Consider the following 19,671-nt stretch of genomic DNA (forward strand, 5'->3'; position numbering starts at 1 on the left):
GTAGAAAACAAAGAAAACCATAACTAAATTGGAGCAGGCGACACTTCTTTGAGTGTATTGGGCATTTCTCCTCTACTCTATTGTTGCAGCAGCTGGGAATCTTTTCAAGACAATGGCTAAGCCTCCTCTTCATGACTTTGTCTGTTGCAAAATCAGATGGATGAACATATCGTTCACCATCGGACATAACAATATTGGCAGAAACAGTGTCTTCATACTCTTGCTCTCTCACGGGCATGTCTCCCCTTTTTATCTGCAGGTTACTCAACCATGTTGAAGTAACCTCCAATGATCCAATGATATGCCCGAGGGAGAGTCTCCGTGATGGTATTCCAAAAAGGAATTCTCTCCTCTAAGGTTAGGAGCATATACATTCAGCACACCAATTTCCAATCCACCATGTAGAAGCATAACTCGCTGCGCTCTAACAAGGATAATAACTCCATGACCAATCACATATAAAGAAGAAATGCAACTATCACTGAATAACATACTCCACCTTTAGTTCCATCTGCAGTGGACCAAAAAGTGTGCCTAGATAAAAACTTGCCAGATCTAATGCACTGGCGGGCATCATGTTGTGAGGGTTCTAGCTGATGGCCTCTGTAACACCACCAGACACCACACAAGTATAAGATATACTGATACCAGAACTGGGGGCTCCCAAATCGTCAGCTCCAAAGCACCTAACAATCCAAATGATCTCCCCTGAGTCTTGTTGATCAAAACAGATCCAAACTATCTAGGGTTAACCTTCTGAGGTGTTGATCCAGGCAATTATCCCTCACTGATCCACTTAGCCCATAGACTCTCATCCTCTCCAATCCTCAGAAGAACACCATCTTAATAGTGATCACTTCTGATCCTATACCACTGCTCTATTCAAGTCCAAACTGTTAATTCTTCTGGGATGGTTTATCCAGCCAATTGCTCTTCATTGGTTTCCCCAAAATTTGTAGTTCCTCTCTCCCTGCAAGTCTTAGAAGAACCAGGCTAACAGTTCACCAATTGGACAATCTCTGATCTTGTACAAGCCTTCAATTCAGGTCCAAACTGTCCTGTTTCACAATCATTACAGCATCACATCTGTCCCAAGTCAATTCCCTATTCAACAACTCAGAGAAATCTACCATTTGTGCTCCTTAAGTTGCTCTGATCCTGTGCACAGACTTCTCTGGAAACCTTTATATTACTGATTCTGTCAGACTCAAACTTGATACAATTAAACTAAAATCACCTATTCACAGACAATTTCCCTCAAGCGATTCGAATAAATCAAGGACCCATTTCATGATTAGCAATCATTGTTCAATCTCTGAATCCTAATGAAACCCACACATTTGATGAAGTTGAACCTGCATAATCTAGTACTCACTCATGATCAATACACACAAGCTCAACATTCAGGATTCACAATAAATCTCCGCCTGCTCAAGCTTTGATCTCTCAGATACAACATGCTTTAGACACCCAAATGACACTGTTATTGACAGATTTAGAAACAGTTTTTCTTTGATTGGACCTTTATGAACAAGATGAAAGCTATGACAATTGACACACCCCTAATTCGAACAATTCTATGAAAACATAAATATTGAAGCATCCAATGGTGAATTTCCAGCAAGACGCCTCAAACCCTTAGGTAAGACAAACTTCAATCACCATGGAACTTGAGGATAAAAGCCAAGTTCCAACAGCTACACTGTCAAAGGTCTTAAGACAAGCAATTGGCCCCTTACCTGCTTAGTCCTAGCTGGGGTGGCCTTTGATCCCAAGGTCCAAGATGATCAAATCCTTCATCACCTTCTCACACTTTCTCCGACTCAATCACTTGTTCTTCCTGTATCCAGCTCCTTGGTCATTCCATTCACTCCCTCCTCTAGCTTCTCTCCCATCTTCTGACACAGGTATCTACTGTCCAATTCCCCTCTGTTTACAATTGAGGACCATTCCTATGTTTTCAAAACCCGCTCCTTTCGTCGTATTTTCTTCTTTCCCCTACAGAGATGCTTTCTCACCCCCAATTAGGAATCAACTAAAAAAAACTCCCACTCTCTACTAACACTCCTTTTGGGCTCTCCCCTGACTGATGACACCTCTCCCTAATGCCAAGTGGACTAGCACCCTATGCATGGATACTGGATGCACATGGCAATGCATCATCATTATATACATGATCAACCATGGGACATTCCTAACACCATCTCACATACATTCACACATCTCCCAACATCCTCACATCATGAGCATCCTATGATCATCTAAAGCCATTACCTCTTAGATTCATACCCCAATAGAACTTTGCTACCAAGTGGATAGGTTTACCATGTGGGTACTAGATGCATATGATCATGTATTATCACTAGGGACATCATCAACCATAGCTCATTGTCATCACTCTCCACGTACTCATTCAACTTCCATCAAATCCCATACTATCAAGATTCAAGGACTACCTATAGCTACTTCTTCTCAAATTCACACCTACCATAGATTTTTGCTTGGGCTCTGAATCCTGATTTCTCATGCAAGCATCAACAAAATGCTCCTCACATATTGCCCTAATCCCAGAGTGGAACACTTAAAAGTGTTCCACCATCTTGTGAATTTCACATAACTCTGATATAATTAGGCCTCAACATGAGGCCATTCACTCTATTGGGATGTAGTTTGCCATTCAGATCTTTGAGATGGTAACTTCCATTAGAGAAAGCTTCATGTAAAACATATGGTCCTTCCCATCTAACTCTGAATTTAGTCTGAAAAGTGCTGTCCAGAGCACTATTATACCTCAAAACCAACATGTCCTTAGTTAAATCCTTGTTTCCCAAGCTTTCATTGAACTTTTCTATCATTTTTTGACTTGCCTTCTCATACCATTTGATTGCTTCATCTCTGTCTACAAAAGAGCATGCAGCTTGGCCCATCTGTTCCTTTCTTGTTCCTCTTGTTCTACACTGTGTCGCAACATAAAGTCTAGAGAAGGTAACATGACATTGATGGGTAGCACACAGTTTTTCCATAAACCAAATGAAAGGGTGTAAACCCTGTTGCATGCTTCTTTGAAACCCTATAGGCCCACAATGCTTTGTCCAGAGACAGATCCTAGTCTCTAGGATGTTTCTCCACAAGTTTGAATAGCAGTCTCCGTGAAACCCCATTAAAGCTCTCTACTAACCCATTACATTGAGGGTGGTAAGGTGTGGTGAACCTGTGTTTTATGTGTAACAACCTGGTCAGATCTTGGATCACATTGGCTGTAAACTCTTTGCCTTGATGTGTAACAACCTGGTCAGGATCTTGGATCACACTGGCTGTAAACTCTCTGCCTTGATCTGTCACCAATTCCAAGGGAGCCCCAAACCTACAACAAACCATTTCATATAGAAAGTGACTCACTTGTTTAGCACCTGCTTTACTGGTTGCCCTTGCCTCTGGCCATCTGGTCAAATAGTCGATTGCAGTGATGATGTACAGCTTCTTGTCCTTGGTTCCTGGAAGAGGTCCTATGACATCTACTCCCCATTTCTCAAATGCCCCATAACTCATAACATGCTGCATGGGTTCTGGTATCAACATTCTTTTTTGAAAGGCTTGTTCATACTTGGCCACATGAGTTGAGCTCACAAGATTTTCCTTTTGTTGATATCTGCCCCATAGTATCGTCCACAACCTTCCTCATGACATGCTGTTAAACACTGCTGTATCTCATCATAATATAAGACTCTCCTTAAAACCCCATCTGAGCCCTTGTGATACAGCTGCTCTCCTATCAGCACATACTTCAGCTGCTCTCCTATCAGCACATACTTCATGGCCCTTCTAGTCACTGCTTGTCTGCTTGAAGCACTTAGATCCCTTCTAGCAAAACCAGTAAGCAGAACATGCTCCTCTTCATGCAAAGACTCTCTTCCTTGATATAAAGGCTCTTGCAACTTTACCCCATGCACAGCTGGAACCAGTACCTGCTCAAGTAGCTCATGAGCCCTTTTATTCTGATCCCTAGATATATGCCAGATTTGGACAGCTTGAAAGCTTGGCCTTGAAGAACCACTGCTTCAACTCATCCTTATTAACTCTCCAAACTCTCGATTTGTCTGATGACCGACACGGCATCTCCCTTTATTATCAACTTTCTGATTTTCCTCCTTTTACACTCCTCAAGCCCCCAACACAAGCTGCTGTACTCTGCTTCATTGTTGCTCTTCACCTGTATCTCATGGCAACCACACCAGACCTCTTTTCCCTGTGTATCCAGAAATACATATCCAGCCCCTCCTTTGCCCATTCTCCTTTTGAAAGCACCATCAAAGTACATGGTCCCCTCAGCACCCTATAACTCCTCATGTAAACTATGACCGGGAACTATTTACACTCCTCAAGCCTCCAGCACAAGCTGCTGTACTCTGCTTCATTGTTGCTCGTCACCTGTATCTCATCTGCCATATGTGCCCTCACACTGTCCTCCTTGATGAAGCTCATGTCAAACTCTTGTAAGGCCAAGATCCACCTCTGTACCTTGGGATTATCCCCTAGAAATCTCAGCAGATGGGGCAGCAAACTGCAGGATGTTAAAACCACAAAGGGCCTGTATATTAAGTAGCTCCTCAGTCTCTTGATTGCATAGACCAATGGCCATACCAGCAGTTCCACTTCATGCCTTAGACTCAGATAAAAGGTTTGTGTCCAATCTGGTGGCATCACTATGGGCAAGGTGGAGAGCAGGTTCTTGATATTGTCAAAGAGCTCCTCTTCAACAACACTCGAAACAAAGGGATCTTGTTGGCTTATCCTCTACAAGGGATAGAGATACTCAGCCAGCATACAGAATGATCTAGATAGATATCTCACCTTTTGAATGAAGCTATTGAGCTCTCTGGTTGTCTTGGGACTTTCCATTTGCAGTAGATTCTCCACTTTGGAAGGGTCATGGGCTATCCCATTTTCACTAACCTCATGCCCAAGCAGTACTAACCTTGCTCTTGCTAGCGTACACTTACTTGGATTCAATCGGGCCCCATCCTCATCAAGCCTTTGAAATACAAGATCCGGCTTTTTGACATGAAGCAACCTATCACTGGAAACACATATGTCATCCATAAAAATCCTAACAGAAGTACCCAAATAAGGACCAAGTATCTTGTCCATCCAACTCTGAAAGCTTGCATATGCATTCAAGAGTCCAAAAGGCATCACTCTGTAACAAAACACCCCCCATGGAGAAATGAAGCTTTGATCCTCTGGAGTTATCGTGATTTGGAAGTAAGAACTGAACCCATCATATACAGAGTACCTCTCACTCCTTGCAACTTGATCCAAGATCTCATCCTGAAAAGGTAGGGAATAATGATGTCTTCTTGTGGCTGCATTTACTCTCCATTTGTTTTCCTTTTTAGGCACTATAACCACAGGGGACATCCAATCTAATTGAGCAACTCTGTAAATGATTCCAGCTTGCAGAAGTTTGGTCACTTCTATTTCCAGCACTTGCCTTTGAATGGTCCCAAGCCTCCTAAGCTTCTGTGCCACAGGCTTCATCCCCTCTTTCAATTTGATCTCATGTACTACATTGGAAGTCCCTCTCATCTGGGTATATTCCTTTGCAAATAACTTTGGATACTTATCAAAGAGAATCTCATACTGCTCCTTCTCTTCCATAGTCAAATCCTTATCAACCATCTCCATCAGCTTCTCTTTTGGAACATTGAATCCCTCATCATGGGCATCAACCTATCCTATCAGATTACCAGCTCTACCCTCTTCCCTGACCTCAGCCACCTGCAACCCACACATATCCATTTCCATCTCCAACAAACTTTGGTCCAAGCCCTCATTATCAGCTTCTTCTGGAGATTTTGAAGAGTAGGCATCATAACTTTCAAATGAGATAGAGCTATCATTTGTATCCACTTCCAGATCCTCTCCAAGTTCCATAATCTTCCCTGTTTGCAAATCATATACCTGATCCTCTTATCCTTCGGCTTATCAACAAACAGATCTATACATCCCCTATACCAATCTTGCCTTGATCTCATTGCTATTAACTATGGCCTTCCCAAGATTATAGGGTATGCCCCAACCCCAGCTGGCATGACATGCATATCAATTCTCACTTTCTGACCAAGCACATTCAATTCTAAATCTTTAATCACCCCTAAGCACTTCACTCTGGCACTATTAGCCATCTTCACACTAAACATGGATCTTCCAGTAACTTCCAACTCAAGGACATGAATTGCTTCCTCAGTAATCACACATACCTGAGCTCCACCATCAATATAAACTTTGGTTATCTTTCTGCCATGGATCTAGACATCTACCACAAGCTATACATCTAGCACTTTACTCAGCTGAACCACACTAGCTTTAGGCACCCTAACCTTCACTCTTCTGATACTAGAAGGCTTATGCCATTGTCTTCTCACATTGGAATTCAGCTGCAGCAGTTGTCCATAGATTATGTCAGCCTTTTTATGCTTTACATTTGACAACAAACTGTATGGTGCTTGACCTTCTCCCAACTGAAAAATCTCCCATCCCAATCTTCCTTCTCCTTGCCCTAACCTTTCCCTGTTTACTAGATTCACCCTGATCCATGGGAGCTTTCCCCTTTTTTGATCTCCTCTTGGCGCAACCTTGTCCTTTTATTGGCCATCACATCAACTTCATCTGTCTCCTCTGGAACATCTTCTAAAATGTTCACATTGCCCAAAGGTCCGTGAGCCTGACCCTGTACTGGCAATTGATTCCCATTTCCCCTATTTCTATGGTCAATAGGTCTATCCTCTTCTTGTCTCTGAATCACAGGGTATATCCCACGTGGCTCCCTTCTAGACTAAAGACCAATCATTGAGGTGCTATGTGACCTCTCTCTCCACAATTGAAGCACTGTATCTGTTCCAATCCTGTCTCTCCCCTTGTGGCCTTCTCACTTGATTCTGAATTCCCTGGACAACAAGATTAAGATTGCCAATTTGTTTAGTGAGTCTTTGAATCTCCTGATGCAATCCATCCTGAGCCCTATTTGATTCTACCAATCTTGGAACTTCCACTGGGATCCCCCTTTCCAAATGCATATCAATAGGTAGAGGATCCACTATAGGACTAGGCTGAACCTGTTCATGTTTGATCTGCATACCTGCTTCTCTTTCCTTCCTTGCTAGCTCCAACTTCCTCAGCTTCTTCCTCCACTGTTTAGTGGCTATCCTTACAGCTTCAGCAAATGTGTCAGGGTCCTTCAACTCCACCTTCTCTTTGATGCTGCCATGCAATACACCAATAAACCTATTCTTTTTCAAGAAATCAGGTGGTAGCTTCAAATCTGCCCGCAAAGGTTGGCATCTCTTTATCCTCTCCTTGGTACAACTTGCTAAGCTCTCTCCATAAATCTTCAGGACTGTCTGCCTTCCCACATGTACTCCTCAATGCTTCCTTCAACCTGTCCCAATCCCCTTTTTCAACATTTGTAACAACATCCTCATACCATTCCCTGCTGGATCTTCCAAAAGCAAACTCACCATCCTCAACTTGTAGGCATCCTCATCCCTATTGCTACTCAAAGCTACTAGATCAATCCTCCTGAGAAATTGGTTGACATCTTTAGTCCTCTGCCCTTTGAACACTTCATATCCCATACCTACCAAAGGCATTAAGTTGACCACCAAGTGGATTCCAACCTGCTGGTCAAAGCTCTTAACAAGAACTGTGTGGTCCTTAGTCGGGGCACCAAAACATGTGAGGGTTCTGGGTAATGGTCTCTATAACACCACCAGACACCACACAAGTATAAGATATACTGATACCAGAACTGGGGGCTCCCAAATCATCAGCTCCAAAGCACCTAACAATCCAAATGATCTCCCCTAAGTCCTTGTTGATCAAAACAGATCCATACTATCTAGGGTTAGCCTTTTGAGGTGTTTGATCTAGGCAATTATCCCTCACTAATCCACTTAGCCCATAGACTCTCACCCTCTCTAATCCTCAGAAGAATACCATCTTAATAGTTCATACTCTGATCACCTATGATTCTACACCATCCCTCTATTCAAGTCCAAACTGTTATTCTTTTGGGATGGTTGATCTAGCCAATTGCTCTTCACTGTTTTCCCCAAAATTTTATGTTCCTCTCTCCATGTAACTATTTGGCCCTCCTAGCTCTATTTCACATGATGAAATCCATGCCCGAACACCAGACAGATGGAAGAAGACATGGGGACAGGGTCCATAAGGTTTGATTAAGAAAAAATACCATTCTTGGTCAAAAAGCAAGAAAAAGCAGAAAGTCAAACAAGATTGACCGCGAGCCAAGGGCACCATTGGAAAGAGGAGACTGAGCCGGACCAAAAAGCTAAAAGGCGCCTTCTCAAAAAGCAATGCTAAGGCCAAAAGGCACGGCCTTAAAGCCAAAAAAACAAAGCTCCAAAAGTTGAGTAATATTTTATTAATAAAAGTAAAAAGAGCAAAAGCAAAGGCAAAAGAGAAAAGCAAAGCATAAAAAGGCAAAGCAAAAGCATGAAGGCTTTTTGGCAAAAAGCAGGGTCTCTTATAAGTATAAAAAGGATTGGACTTCTCTTGTAGTACCATGAACAAGATCATTGAAGATTGAAGGAGATCGTGGAGTGTATGTGGCATCATTATGATCATGGAGAGTGGAGTGTGTGTGGGCATCATTATGATCATTGAAGATTGAAGGAGATCGTGGAGTGTGTGGGCATCATTATGATCATGGAGAGCTTCTTCTTCGCCATCAACACCTTCTCCAACTTGCTTTTCATATGTACAGTTAGCCCTATATTTGTATGGGCATATGCATGGCGATACGGACGCGTGTACGGAGCTGTGCGGACATGTTCGAACAGAAATTTCAAAAACCCTAAAAATTTTAAAAACCCTAAAACTGCTCCAAAAACCCTAAAAATTTACTTTCTGGAGATTTTTATCGCCCAAAAACCATTAATCTAGGTTTTATATGAGTTTTCTTGCCAGAAAGAGCTTTTCCATGGTTTTCTTCATCGACAAGGTTGTAGGAGTTGTGGAGATTACTCATGGGAACTTGGACTACTTGAACTTGGACTTGGATATGAACTTGGACATGGAACATAGAACTTGGACATGAACATGAATTTGGACTAGGATCTGGACTTGGACTTGGTTTTGGATTTGATCTGGACTTGGAACTTGGACTTGGATTCATTGGATTTGGATTTGGATAATGGATTTGGTACTAGCCCAGTGAGAGATACTTGTGGGTCATCCCCGTGTTGTGCTTGGCATCAGAGATCTTGTGCCTAGACATTGACATCGACTTGGATATCCTACATCGGCATATCTGTTTGTTTTGTATTCATTGATTGTATTGATCCTGGCCAGCGTGCCTGTGGATTGTTCTTGAATAAATTCCTGAAAGGGGACGGGGCTTGTTCCCCGCTCAATGTGGTGTACTGTGCAAGATCCCTATTCCCTTCTATCTCTCCCCTCTCTCTCTATATCTTTATCTCTTGGACACGTGGCTGAGTCTGTCACTGCATGCCCTGCTGGGCTTACATTCCATCCAAGTCTCAGAAGAACTAGACTAATAGTTCCCCAATTGGACAATCTCTAATCTTGTACAATCCTTCAATTCAGGTTCAAACTGTCCTGTTTCACAATCATTACGGCATCACATTTGTCCCAAATGGATTCCCTACTCAACAACTCAGAGAAATCTACCATTTGTGCTCCTTAAGTTGCTTTGATCCTGTGCATAGACTTCTTTGTAAACCTTTATATTTCCAACCTGATTCTGTAAGACTCAAACTTGATACAATTAAACTAAATTCAATATTTAGAGACGATTTCCCTCAAGCGATTCGAATAAATCAAGGACCCATTTCATGATTAGCAATCATTGTTCAATCTCTAAATCCCAATTAAACCCACACATTGGATGAAATTGAACCTGTATAATCTAGCACTCACTCCTCATGATCTAGAACCACAAGCTCAACATTCAAGATTCAAGCTTTGATCTCTCAGATACAACATGCTTTAGACACCCAAATGACACTTTGTTATTGATAGATTTAAAAACAGTTTTTCTTTGATTGAACCTTCATGAACAAGATGAAAGCTATGACAACTGATGCACCCCTAATTCGAACAATTCTATGAAAGCATAAAGATAGAAGCATCACTATGTCAAAGGTCTTAAGACAAGCCCAATCCCAATCGGCCCCTTACCTGCTTAGTCCTAGCTGCTCTGGCCTTTGATACCAACGTCCAAGATGATCAAATCCTTCATCATGTTCTCACACTTTCTCTGACTCAATCACCTGTTCTTCCAACTGAACCCTGCCACTCTCAACTAATACTCCTTTTGGGCTCTCCCTTGACTGATGACACCTCTCCCTAATGCCAAGTGGACTAGCACCCTATGCGTGGATACTGGATGCACATGGCAATGCATCATCATCATGGGACATCCCTAACACCATCACATACATTCAGACATCTCCCAACATCCTCACATCATGAGCATCCTATGATCATCTAAAGCCATTCCCTCTTAGACTCATACCCCCAATAGAACTCTGCTGCCAAGTGGATAGGTTTACCATGTGGGTACTAGATGCATATGATCATGTATCATCACTAGGGACATCATCAACCAGAGCTCATTGTCATCACTCTCGACATGTACTCATTCAACTTCCATCAAACCCCATACTATCAAGATTCAAGGACTACCTATAGCTACTTCTTCTCAAATTCACACCTACCATAGATTTTTGCTGGGGCTCTGATCCCTCATGCAAGCATCACGAAAATACTCCTCACAACGTTTATGCTCTTGCATGAGCAAAATATCCATGGGACCATCGGTAACTACAACGTGAAGCTCGTTCTTGCTGATGACCTGCTTCCTGGTGAGGAAAGATGCCACCAAGGCCCGGCATATTCCATGAGAGAACTCTCATGGTAAAGAGTGAGAAAAGATGGCATCAGATCTACTTTGGCACCTCTCATAGGTTTGCATTTCCCCTTTAAGGTGTGATGGCAATTGAGGAGCATAAGATATCATCATCAACATGAACATCATCACCAAGATGCTGCAAGGCGTGCACATCTGACTTATTTGCCTGCACACTCTGTTGTACATCACCATGCAGTATATCCTCATGCAATAAACCTCTATGTAACACATCCTGCTGTGAAGGTGATGCATGAACATCCACATCTCGACCATTATAATGGGATCTCACGTGATCATCAGTGGGTGCATGTCTATCAACCCGTCTATAAACCCAAACAAGCCGAGGTTTGGGGGCAGCGGGGACTGGAGGGGCCTTGGGCTGTGTTGCTTGGGGCGGTCCCTGGCTCTTGGACAGTGTCTAGCAATGTGGCCCTATTGTCAATAGACATGGCACTGGTCCGGTCTACCAGCAATCTCCATCCCTTGTCTGAATAAAGAGCCATCTGGTCCTAGCAGCATCACATGATCATCTATAAAATAGGGGTCACTGATGAGTGTCATGACTCATGGTACCTCATCAACACTGGCCATGACAGCTGTAGAGCAGCCGTGGAAGGTGTCTTTGGAAGGGTGGGACTTCCAGAACCTGTCCAAAGGTTGACCCTATGGAAGCCAGAAACTTCCAATAGATCCATGGGATCCCGGGAAACCTGAGGAAGATCGGACAAAAGTTGTGGTCCTCTAGCACCGGGTCGAAGTTCAAGCAGTATCGGAAGAATAATAGTTTCCGTGGGCCGAGAGGAAACGGGCTGCTCGCAAGAGTCTGTGAGGTTGCCTCCGCCGAATCAAAAGCTGCTTGGAAGAAGCCCCTTCCAAAGCAAGCGGGCACATCAGTGAAATGTGAGGCAAGCTATGTGGGAAGTGCTGCCAAGATGCCTGAGAGCGGGAGATGAGACCCGAAAATCTTTCCAATGAGTGATGTCTTGACTTCTTTATCAAAATCTGCCTGTAGGGTCGTAAGCTCGTCTTTGGAAAGAAAGATTGTTCTCTCGGGCGGTGGGGATGGAGGATGATTGGCTTGGGCAGAGGCCATAATGCCAATCAAAGGGTGGGTGGCCGACTTGAACACAGTAAAAGCTAGGTCCTAAGTTCGTCTAAGATTTTTCTTGGAGGATGATTGGCTTGGGCAGAGGCCATAATGCCATTCAAAGGGCAGGCGGGCAGCCGACTTCAACACAATTAGAACTTTTCCGTATGTTGACGCAAACAAAGAAGTGGGAGAGGCAGGATGCAAAAGAAGTTTGACCACTGAGAAAGCTCTGGAGAATCTAAAGGGAGACAGAAGCACCAACTGGAGTGGGATGCACTTCAGGTCTTTTGTTTGCAGGTTACAGCAGCAGCTCTCACACACAGGCGCAGCACATGATACCCTTTTAACAGCCATATTGCTGTAGATTTCGGAAGAACACATGGCTGCCTGCAAATCTGCACTCCTAGCCCATGATGGAGACGGGCTTCACAGTAGAAATCACTTCACTGCTGCAAGGATGGATGAACCGAGTGCTGCGCAAGGAGATTGGCACCTTCTTACTTCGTGTTGATGTAGATGCAGTCGATTGGGCTCTATGGACTATTTGATGGCATGAGTATGAAGAAGTGTCTCATCATCCTGAAAGAAGTTTTAAGATGCCTCTTACCATGGGGTATGCTGGAAGAAATTAGGGTTTCGACACCCTTCCTCGCATGTGCACCCGCTTGCTTGCCCATCAATGCGTTGTCTCTGTATGCAACTTGTCTCTGTCTTGTTTGCCAGATTAGCTTTTACGTTGTTAGTTTTGATATGATGAAAGCATAATGTTTTAAAGCATAAAATGGTGATGATTGTGAACCAGGTCTCTTTCCAAAACCATCAAACCGATGAACAAGGTTGGGTAGGCACCATTCTGTCAGCCACCTTGAATGGTACTGTCCGGATGAGTACGATGGACTGGCTGAGCCAATCTCAATATGCAAATACAACAGTCTACTGGTCTGCTCTTTCTACTGCCATCTCAAAGGTAAGTTCTGAATCCCTATAAGGTGCACAACACAAACCCATGCGCACATCAACAAGTACATTGGTTGCAACTGGGCTTGGGGACTAGCAGATCCCAGCATTGAAACCTGGCACTGTAGCTTAGAAAAAAACCCATCAACTGAAAAACGTATGCATGTCTAGCCCAAACATCATATACATGTAATCCCTTTTGTCTTTAGACAATCTCAATCATTGGTTCTTATAAATCAGCTTGACCATGTAGCTTCATCAACTAGCACACGTAGGAGATTCACAAGCATGTTGAAGCATGATCATACTCCTTCAAAGTCACCTAGCATACCATTAACTCACATCATAGTCTATAAAGTCTGAAAGCCTATACACAACATGAACAATACCACCCTTGCACATATACAACTCATATACATGACACCCATTTCACATATACAATATGAAGAATAATGTCATAAAAAATATAAGCCCTCATGTAATGTACCTCACAAATATCTATATCTGCAAAAAAGTATCTAAGTATATATTTTCTCCCTAAGTCTGCGAATTATTATTGGGTGTGTTTTGGAGGACAATCGAGCTACCAGAGATGGACATGGAAGTAGGGGAAATAGTTAACAAGAGACTCTTTCCATGTCACAAGAGTCTCTTAATGGACTCAGAGGAAAGGAAGGGTACAGAGTGCATGATCTTAGCCGACTCATGTATGAGCAGGTGTAGAGAGATCTGAGAACTTCATTAGGTAATACAATGGTTAATCCTAAATGATGTATCTATTATGTTTTAATCCTCTTATAGATTGTATACATTTCCACAGATGGCTAATCACCATGTTCATAATATAGCTATAAACATCTTTGCAAGTTGTGGGGGTAAGGCAAGGCTTAGCAAGGAAATGCTACGACGGCATTGTCTTTACATTGAAGAGGATCAATATATTTCTCACACTCTTCTTTAGGATTCTTCCATGTGATCCATCTTAGTAGATTTCACTTGGATATATATGGGTTAGCAAGGATAATAATTGATTTAATATAGTCATGTGAAGTGTAAAAATCTATTTACACCATACTTGCTCATCAATATCACACACATATAGTCACATGAAGTCCAAAAATCTATTTACACCATACTTGCTCATGCATAACCTACATCACAAAGCAAGTGTTGAAGTTCATGGCAGATTGTAGATTAGGATCAGCATAGTGGATTCAACATAAGCATGCACAACATTGAATGATTAGCAGCAAGTAATTAATAGAAGGCCACCATAATAATAGAAAACTTGAGCTATTTCTTCTATTAGATGTTGCCCTCTTAAATAGGTGCAGATACATAGTTTGATTACATCAGTAATAATGAGGTCGGGAATCCACCTCAAAGATCACCGCCACCTCTCCATAATTCTCTCCTTGATTCTAGCTTATCAACTAGGCTACATTCTCTCCTCCATGATCTCTCACCTACCAAATTCTCCACGAATGACTTCTACCTACTCGGCGAATGAAGACATCAAATCACAGCCCTATGACCTATAGTACACTCCTAGCTAGCACTTCCCCTATAGAGAAACGCTATGTGAAGTCCAACATTGAGGAAAGCAAATGAATATGATGTTTGGCTACCCATGTATATATGCACCAATGCTCCTAGTTGGCTAGTAGTACTGCTATCGGCCACCTCTACCCAACTGCCACGTCAGGTTGCTAACAAGGATCAATGAGGATAAAATTGCAACATTCAAGGCGGATCTTGAATCCTCACTTGAGATGTTGAATCTGCAGCCGTTACACTATTATTAGGGCATACAATTTGTACAGTTACCAAAGGGCATTGTTTTGATGCAATCCAAGTACATAAAGGGACTGCTACAACGGTTCAAATTTCAGGATTGTAAAGCCTATTTCTACTCCAGCAGCACTCGAGCTTAGGCTGAGTATGTATGATGCAGGAGAGCCTTGTGATGCCACTCTTTACAGCCAGGCTATTGGCTGCCTCATATAATTGTGTAACACAAGGTTAGGCATTCAGTCTGGACGTCTGGATGATTGGGAATTGGATCGGCAAGAGACTGGTTACACTGCCATTCCTATGAAGGACATAACAGCAGCAAAGGCCTATAGAATATTGATTGCCCCACCGTGGATAAAGCAACATGCCAATCAGCTTTGGAGACTTGATAAACCTCTCAGATGGTGGACTTGGTGTCTGCTCGGGGTGTTACCGGTGGGGATGACATTGGCAAAACGACGTATTGCATCGTCGCACTGTGTGTGCTGCTCCTCCTGCAATGAGACCATTTCACACCTATTATGGCAGTGTTCAGTTACCAGGGAGTTCATCGTGGCATTGTCGGCACACCTGCAGACTCGTTTCCCATTGAAACATTTCTTGAAGCAATTTTGGCTCTCTGGGAAGTTCCCCTCATCGCTGGAAGCATATGCCCCTTTCTTTGCTTGGGTCAGATTTACTACCTTTTGGACTATCTGGCCTGATAGGAATCATCAGACCTTCATGCATGCACCCTTAGATACGTATGCATTTTTCAGGCATTCTTTGCATACCTCTCTATATGATGCCTATCATATAAGAGACATTTCTCTGCATATCTTAGAAGTGTTTTCCCACTGTTTTTAGCTTCCATCAACTCTGGGTGGTAGCGGTTCTACATTAAGTTAATTAAAATCAGTGGTTTCACTAAAAAAAGTATGTTAGTAGCCCCAAAACTTGGTTCAAAGTGATCCAAGGTTGCTATGGCTTCCCTTTTCTGTTTGTTTTTTTAATAGACAGATTGTTTTGTTTTTTCTAAAATCATTGCACCTTTAGAGTCTTAGCAGAGTTTTTTTGCATCATGGAGAATCAGGTGGTTTTCGCCAAGCATGTGACAGTGAAGCTTCTGGTTGCCTACTGGACACATGCACTTGCTGGGACAAATGAGTATCTAGCTGCATTGAACTACACCAACATAGTTTGTGCCTCCTCAAAATACAACAAGTGCTCTGGAAAAGTGGAGATCAAATACTTCAAGGTTCCGGGTTTCGAGTCAACGGGTGCCAAAATAGTGAATGGCTCAGATGCAAGGAACTTGTATCCTGCTTATACAAGGGTGATTCATGGGAAGTATGCTGTGAGCGATGTGAGGGCCCATATTGGAACCAGCAATCTAGTATGGGACTACTTCTACACTACTGCAGGTGTGAGCTTCGGAACTTACAATAAAGCCCTTGTTTCTCAACTCCAAGCTGTGTTTGATTCGGATTGGTCATCTCCTTATGCTGTTCCATGGCAGGATGTGTTAGACTCTGAATAAATTCTTGGCAATGCCTTGGTTCTTGAAGATGAGTAGCACCCTCTATCTTACTTGCAAGTTCCACAGATGAATGTGCCCAGCTATGTGTGTGTATGGGGGGAGAGAGAGAAAGAAAGTAGCTATGTGTGTGTATGAGAGAGAGAGAGAGAGAGAGAGAGAGAGAGAGAGAAAGTAGCTATGTGTGTGAGAGAGAGAAAGAAAGAAAAAAAGTTATATTAAAGTCTTTAAAAGACCCATGAGACCAAAATGATATATACAGTCTATGAGACCAAAATGGTGTACACATAGTCTATCAGACCAAAATGATGTATACATAGTGCCCATGAAATCTATAGAGAGAGAGAGGCTGCCCATTGTGTGCGTGCTTGGCAGACACACACAATCTAACTTGCAAAAAGAACAGCTCCTCAATCTACCCGGATTTGGTTACCAAAATGTATACTGCTATATGGTGGTTTTATAACTATAATATATGTTAAGTGAATCTTTAAAATAAGACTAAGTTGCCATTTTTTCTTGAGCACTAGAGAGCACCAACATAGCATTTTGTTGGTGCTTGTAAGACCCAATTTGTCATGATGTGACAAATAAAGAGAGAGGACCATGTCGTATCGTGTGCTTGGAGAGAGAAATCCTAGAGAGAAAGGGCCTCTTTGCAAGAAAGCTATGCATTATATTTGGAGAATTGGGCTAGAGGACTTAGGTGAAAAATAAGTCAAATCCTTAAAAAGGAACAATTCTCACTTTAATATGAATTTTGAATTAGGGAATTTAATGCCATGTGGAAAATGTGCTTCCAATGAGTGGTGTAGCTTCTAGCTTGGCTAGATCCCCTCGATAAGGGGCTTTTGGAAAAAAAAATAAAATCAGTTTGATATGATTTTTTAATAGAGATTTTGATGCCTCATTGCTTTCCAAAATTGTTCAGCTAGGGGGGTTTGAATATGCGCGACCCCATGCATGGACTTCAAATACCCTAACACTTGGGCTATGCACTTGATGGTAATAGAAGGGACTTTCATGCATGTAACTATGCATTCAACTACATGGATTTTCCAATAATTTATTTTTTTGTTTAATATATTTTGATTGTACAACTAGAATTTGTAAGGTAAACAATGGTTTTTTAAAAATAGGAGGATGATTCAAGATGAGAGAAATTCAATAGAGAACGCTTTTTGGTAGTATGAGAGTAATCAAGTCAATGCTCCTCTTTACTTGTGCAAGCATAAGAATAGACTCTCATGTTATTTTTGAAGAGAAAAAATATTTGATCTCTTTTTATTCAAAATACTATGTTGATAAATGGAAAATTAATCAATGATAAAAAATGTAGTGTGCATATGAAGTATCATATTAGGGCTACCATAACCTTACATGTGAAAGAGCATTTATTGCATATTGATTTATTTATTTTAATTATGTTGTAGTATATATGTACTTTTTCTATATAGGCCCACCTTACAAGTTTTAGAATTTTTATTTTTGAAAAGTTAAAACTTATGTTGGATTTCCATGTGTTCTAATTTGTAAACCTAAGTTTCAAGAAGATAAAAATCTCACATAATTTCATGATTACAGTAGAAGATTTTGTCTCTTAATTTTGAAGTCAATGTACTCCCCTTTGATTTTGTTCAGCACCCTCATACTTGTCTTGCAATGTTCTGTTGAGGCTTATTTAAGAACCTACTCAACACACCAACTACAAAGATGATGTTTATCCATGTGTGCACAAGAAGATAAGGCTTCCTAAAAGCCACAAATACAAGTGTCATTGCTTTGCACTCAACCATGCCAAATACCTTAGTATGTCCTTAGTATACTTCTGTTTTGAAGATGTTGTATAAGCTTTGACTCCTAAACGATGATCATGAACTTGCCCTCCTAAGAGAGAATGTGGAAATTTATATTTGGGGACTTTGGTTGAGACCAATACTTACAAAGTAGTTTAGTTGGTACCATGTCTGAGGGCCATGTTTCAACTTGTACAACTATTTGTATAGCGTACAAACTTTGCTTTTTGAATCTAGGACCACAAGTAGTAGAAATTTCTCAATGTATTCCATTGAGAAAAGCACCTTCATACATTATTAGTAACCCTTGTATACTGCCAAAGAAGTAAGGACGATGCCAAGTGATCGCCTTGCTGCTTAATCAAGAAGAGGGAACCCAAGAGTACCACACCATGGCCCACACCACAGTCCACAACCATTCTTGTCTTTGGGTTATAGAGTGTCAACAACCCTATAACTCCTTGTAACACAAGAAGAAACACATTTTGCCTTTTAAGCCCCATTTGGTTCTCTTTGAGTATGAAATGTACACAACAAAAAATCGCAACCAAAAGATTTAAAATGTAAAATTAAAGGTTTCCTATAAGAGTAGGTTTCCAAAGTGTAGGTCTAATGAGTAGCATTTCCTTCACGAGTTATGTGACATACTTGTTGATGATGTATGCAACTTTTGTTTTTGAGAATACTCCAAGTTCACTCTGTTTCTACATTCTACTTTAGGGTATAAGATGTGGTGAGATGCCTATTCTTTGCCATAGGGCAAGAATTATTTAGACGTAACTCTCCATAGTGGCCAGTTTTGAACTTTTTTATGGTTTCTTTGAGTCTGATTTGAAACCAATAAAAGCCTCTAGTCTCATCTTGTGTGCTAGTTTGCATATTAATTCACTCGAATTATTTAAAATTTTTAATTATTCTATAAAATCTCTTATTTTGACAAATAATTCAAAATCTCAAAACTTTCCCAAATTGTATCATACGTTCTATTGTACGATATCTATTTACATATTAATCATGGACAACCAAGGCACAAGGAGAGTAGAGAAAAAAGAAATCCTAGATTTTTAGAAAATAAGAGGAAAAAATCCCTTCGATTGACCCTTTATATTTCAGCTTCCATTCTTGCGTTTCACTTCTTAATGTCTTTTACATACCGTAGCAATGTACGGGTTGAGTACTAGTAATCTATTATACAATAAAAGACATCAACAATTGAATCTATTGTACAACAAAATTTACTCCATCTATAAAAACCCAAAATCCCGTTTCTATCATACGATAGCATTAGTAGATAGTTTCTTTGCTTGCATTGTGTTTTTTACTCTGTAGCTTTTAGATAATGTTTAAAATTAAAATCAAAATTAGTTTCTAGAATTAGCTTTAACTTTAAAACTAAAAAAAATGTTTAAAATTAAAATTAGTTTTATTTTAGAATTAGCTTAACTTTAAAATTAGAATTAGTTTTTTTATTAGCTTTGACTTTTAGATAATGTTATAAAAAAAATTAGCTTTAACTTTCAACTAAAATGTTTTGGTTATAAATTATAGAATTAATTTTCTTGCT

At 41.1% G+C, this 19,671-nt stretch overlaps 1 protein-coding gene across 4 annotated transcripts in view; it reads left to right on the plus strand.

The window, feature by feature from the left end:
* The window catches only part of LOC147614186 (uncharacterized), a 40,210-nt gene extending 23,874 nt beyond the window's left edge, over positions 1-16,336 (plus strand). The window contains exons 6-7 of one of the 4 annotated variants that reach the window (XM_086780726.1): positions 12,847-13,011; positions 15,862-16,336. In XM_086780726.1, the coding sequence (XP_086636852.1) occupies positions 12,847-13,011; positions 15,862-16,314 (618 nt within the window). In that variant the 3' untranslated portion in view covers positions 16,315-16,336. The remainder of the gene's footprint in view (positions 1-12,846; positions 13,012-15,861) is intronic. The other 3 variants (XM_086780727.1, XM_086780728.1, XM_086780729.1) reach the window with 3 other exon arrangements.
* Positions 16,337-19,671: the final 3,335 nt, after the last annotated feature.

This window comes from Cibotium barometz, chromosome 42 (genome assembly GCF_041138505.1).
Source record: "Cibotium barometz isolate CiBa-2024 chromosome 42, ASM4113850v1, whole genome shotgun sequence".
NCBI lineage: Eukaryota > Viridiplantae > Streptophyta > Polypodiopsida > Cyatheales > Cibotiaceae > Cibotium > Cibotium barometz.